This window comes from Chlorella variabilis (genome assembly GCF_000147415.1).
Source record: "Chlorella variabilis unplaced genomic scaffold CHLNCscaffold_26, whole genome shotgun sequence".
Lineage (NCBI taxonomy): Eukaryota > Viridiplantae > Chlorophyta > Trebouxiophyceae > Chlorellales > Chlorellaceae > Chlorella > Chlorella variabilis.
This window is the reverse complement of record NW_005435062.1, coordinates 265,589-269,944: the sequence shown is the minus strand read 5'-3', so window position 1 is coordinate 269,944 and position 4,356 is coordinate 265,589. Positions and strand designations below refer to the sequence as shown.

Here is a 4,356-nt window from a genome sequence, read left to right as displayed (position 1 = left end):
TTGGCAATTGGAGGGGGTCTACAAACATTACTAATGGCTGGCAGGCCGCAGGGTGATACAGCGCCACTCGATGGAGAAGGGGTCTCCGCTGCTTTCAGCGCCTTAAATTGATTGCCCAAGGTTGCTAACAGCTGCTGCCTCAAACTGAGGAGCCATGTGTTGCTACTCCCTCCATCCTGCATTACTGCAGCTCCTACGGCAGCGCTACTAGCTGCCAATCGGCGCATGGGTGCGTATGCCCCGCACGCTGCCAACACTGCTCCACCCACTGATCTAATCTGTGATTGTGACGCAACCGTGGCATTTAACTGCAGCGACGAATCTGCGACAGCAGGGTGGATCCAGCAACTGCTGTTACGGTGCTCTTTAACACAGACTGAACCAAACAGCGCCCAGGTTCTCTTTCTGTCTGTTGGATTGAACAGGGATGCCATCCCATTCAAATCAGTTGGGCCGTGGGGTGGCAGGTTGGTGGCTCGGTTTGCCCCTTGCGACTCCAGCAACCAAGCATCAACTGACAAAACGTCAACCTCCAGCCGGGTAACTGCAGTGTCAATGCCTTGCAGGCGCCCGTGAATATGAGCAGCTGCTTCCCCACTGGGCAGAATCCCGCTGCCGACTATTATGCCACCGCTGGCCGGGCTGATGTCGCAATTTAACGTGGGATTAACAGTGCCATCCAATAGCAATGCCGGTTGCTTGATGACCAAAGCGGTTAGTGCCACTGGATTGTTTATCTCTTCTTGTGACCACAGGAGCTGGCCCGCCGCAGCAGCCATTTCTAACAGCACCGTGGGGGCCACCAGTGCCTGGCCGCACACGCTGTGCTGCAACAGGTAGGAAAGAGCCGGCCGCTGCAGACTGCACTGCATGCGAATGTTTGCTAGTGCCGTGGCAGTGGCTGTGCCTGACTGTCCACGGATGAACTGTGATAGCAGCGGGTGACTGCTGATCTGGTACCACAGTCGCCTGTGCTGCCACGACCAAGTCTGGGGAGCGGTACAAGACATGGGGCATGTCATACCTAGCACAGCGTGCGAGTTGGTGCCTTGATATGCGAAGGAGCTTACACTGCCATGCATCTCTGGGGTGCTGCGAACAAGGGACTCGTCAGGCCAGTAAGAATGAGGCAATGAATGGACCCGCTCCGGTACCCCAACACTCGGGTTCCATTTTGCAATCCATCTATGTGACGACTAACGCATATCGGGCCTGTGCAGCAGCGACCTACCTATGAAGCACGGGGGCGCCTTGTCGGCGCGCCAGCCACCCGCGAGTATCTGATTGGTGAGCGTAGCTCTGAAGCACACTGCTCACGTGGGGGTTGACTGTGCGCAAGTGCAGGATGTCATGCCTGCAGGCAGTGAAACATGAGGTGTGATCGTGACGAGTTTGTTTTGTTCTTCAACTTTGTTTTTGATGATAGCAGTGAGATATGTATCCATCACTGAATACATGATGGAGTAGTTGTATAGATTTGTGTTTGGTGGTAGCCAGCATCCATGAAGTCAAAAAGAAATTGACAGCTCACACCTGCCCATTTGTCCCAAGTGCAGTGAAAGGGCAGCAACGCCCACGGCACCAGCAGCAGGCTCAGTGTGTAGAACACGTGACTTGGCAGCTTGAAGTTCCAATGGATGATTGCCAACAGTCTGCAAAAAACTTAAGTTGTGTGGGAGCTAAAAGACCACGGTACCCTGCCTCTGCCAGGTGATTGTCTTGCAGGTAGATCACCTGAAACACAGCAAATGCCGCGCCCACTTCAATGGGGTCGCCCAAAGCGGTACCTGTGCCGTGCATCTCCAGCACGCTAACGTCTGAGGCTGCCACACTGTTGCACGCCAGCGCTTCCCTCACTACAGCTTGCTGGCTGGGCCCGTTGGGAGCTGTCAAGCTGCTGCTTCGCCCATCCTGGTTCACCGCAGTGCCGACGATGATGGCAGCCGGCAGCAGCACCGAGCCTGCAACACCATCTGAGGCAGCCAGGGCCTCCAAGAGGTGCACTATGCATGCCTCGCCGCGCATGTAGCCATCAGCAGCAGCATCAAGCGTCTTGCAGCGCCCGTCGCTAGCGAGCATGCCTGCCTTGCTGAGCACAGCGGTCGTCTCGGCACGCATGGTCAGATTGACGCCAGCTGCTAGTGAGCGGTAGCAGCCACCGGGGATGAAGGATGTGCAGGCCAGATGGGCGCCCACCAGGGACGAAGAGCACGCAGTGTCGATGCTCACGCTGGGACCCTGGCAAACAATGGATAAGCAGGGCAGTCTGATTTTTGGCATTAAGGGGGGGCAGGGCGAGAGGGGTCACGAGCACGCGCGGGATTTACAGGGCGGGCAGGGCGAGAGGGGTCATGAGCGCGTGCGGGAGTTATGCCCGTTGCAACCGCATCTTGTCAGTTGCCAGTAAGCATGCGCAATGGACCCCACTTACGATATGCTCGCGTCCTCTACGCGGCACTGCTCACCTTTAGTCCCAGGGTGAATGAGATGCGTCCGCACACCACTGAAAGCGTGCCGCTGGTAGCGGTGTAGGCCGACATACCCTGATGTGCAGAGTTGAGGTAGTACTCGTTGTAGCTGATGCCCACGATGACGCCCACTGCCCTGGCGTCGTTGCATGCCTCCCCGGCGCCACTGCCTGGTGTGCTATGGGCCATCGCCTCCCAGCAGCCCTCCAGCAGCAGCCGCTGCTGGGCATCAATGGCAGTGGCCTGCAACACGGCAGTGGCCAACATATGCAATATGCTGTGGGAGAAACCAGGGGAGGGGGTTGAGATGTGCGAGCGTGAGGGGCACATCGAGCGGGTGATGCGGTGGTTACAGCAGCTCTCAGCGGCAGCAGCATGCCTCTTGCGAGGAAAGAGCAAAGAACTTGTAGTCGAACAGTTCGGCTCCCTCCAAAAAGCTACCAAATCGCTTGGGCAAGGAGCCCTCTCCCAGCCACCCGATATCCACATCCCACCGGTCGGGCGGCACCTGCAGCCACCCAAGAAGACATCATTCTTGCAAAGACCAAGCTGCCCTTTTTGATTAAAAGCAACGGCATCCCTCGCCAGAGGTGCACTCACCACACGGCAGGCATCGCTGCAGGCGTTGCAGGGTGGCCCTCGCCACACCACGCCGGCAAGCAGCACAGCCCGGGGCAGTCTTGGCGGCTCCATGGAGCGAATTGGAGGCTCCTGCAGCGGGTTGAGCACACAAACGTTGGGCAGCGGGTTGAGCACACCAGCTGTAAACCAGAGCTTGCAATGATTCCATGGATGGAAGTCCAAGGGCCAGGCTCCACCCCCCTTCCCGCACCCGGCGGGTTCTTTCCCCTGCAGCAGCTCGCACCTCGAGCCAGAGCCCATCGTCGAGATCATCCAGGAAGCGGGCGATGGTGTCGTCGTCCAAGCCGACGCCGACCAGACCTCCGGCCGCTCCCCACATCGCAACAACACGTCGAACCGGGCCGACGTAACGTGTTTTGAGCCTGAGGTCCGCAGAGAGGTGTAGTTCAGCAAAGGCAGTACACCGCGGGCAGCGATTACGCGTCTGTTTTGTAAGCCGTGCGCTAGTCTAACAGCCATGCTGTCGCTTGCTCATGAGATGCGTTCAGCGTCGTTCGTTGGGCTACCGTAGGGTCACACCTCTCCCTTGCTCGGGGCCTAGCTGCTGTAGCGGCGGATCAGGTGTGGACAAGCCCGGTAGCGTTGGGTAACCTATGGGCACGCCCCGATCATGTCTCGCGCAACTCGCGATGCCCCTGAAACCCGTTGCAACGAGTCCACCGCAGGGCGTCAAGGATGTCGTCATTATTGGTGGAGGGCCGGGAGGCTATGTGATGGGCACAGCTGGGGCTGAAGGTGGCCTGCGTCGAGGGGCGGGGCGCGCTGGGAGGCACGTGCTTGAACGTGGGGTAAGGCGGCCCTCGAGACCCTAGACGCCCTAGAGGCCCTAATCGCAACTTGTTCTCCCTTCCGGCGAGCGGTTGCGATAGACATTTGTATTGTTTCGTGCCATTTCCCTGCAGGTGCATTCCGTCCAAGGTGACTTTTTCTTGGGCTCCTTTCACTGTGACTGAGGGGTGGTGCACAATGTAGGATGTGTGGCGGAGCAGACGTGTGGAATGCAGCTCGGCAGTCATGCACTGTTTGCCCCCTGCCCCACCCACCCACCAAACACACGCACGATTGCACGTTCCCCAACCACACGGGTATCCAGGCTTTGTTGCAATCCAGTCACATGTATGCGGAGGCCAAGCATGCATTCAAGAAGCACGGAGTGCTGGTCGACGGCCTGGCGGTGGACGTGGCGGCTATGCAGCAGCAGAAAGCGGCAGCGGTCGATGGTCTCAACAAGGGCATCGAGGGGCTG

General features: G+C 58.4%; 1 protein-coding gene across 1 annotated transcript; it reads right to left on the bottom strand.

The window, feature by feature from the left end:
* Positions 1-1,782: 1,782 nt before the first annotated feature.
* CHLNCDRAFT_12211 (hypothetical protein) lies at positions 1,783-2,711 on the bottom strand (the record flags this gene model as incomplete). Its single annotated transcript, XM_005843813.1, has 2 exons — positions 1,783-2,238; positions 2,466-2,711. Coding segments are annotated over 2 exons (702 nt in total), but the record flags the coding sequence as incomplete, so codon positions are not given.
* Positions 2,712-4,356: the final 1,645 nt, after the last annotated feature.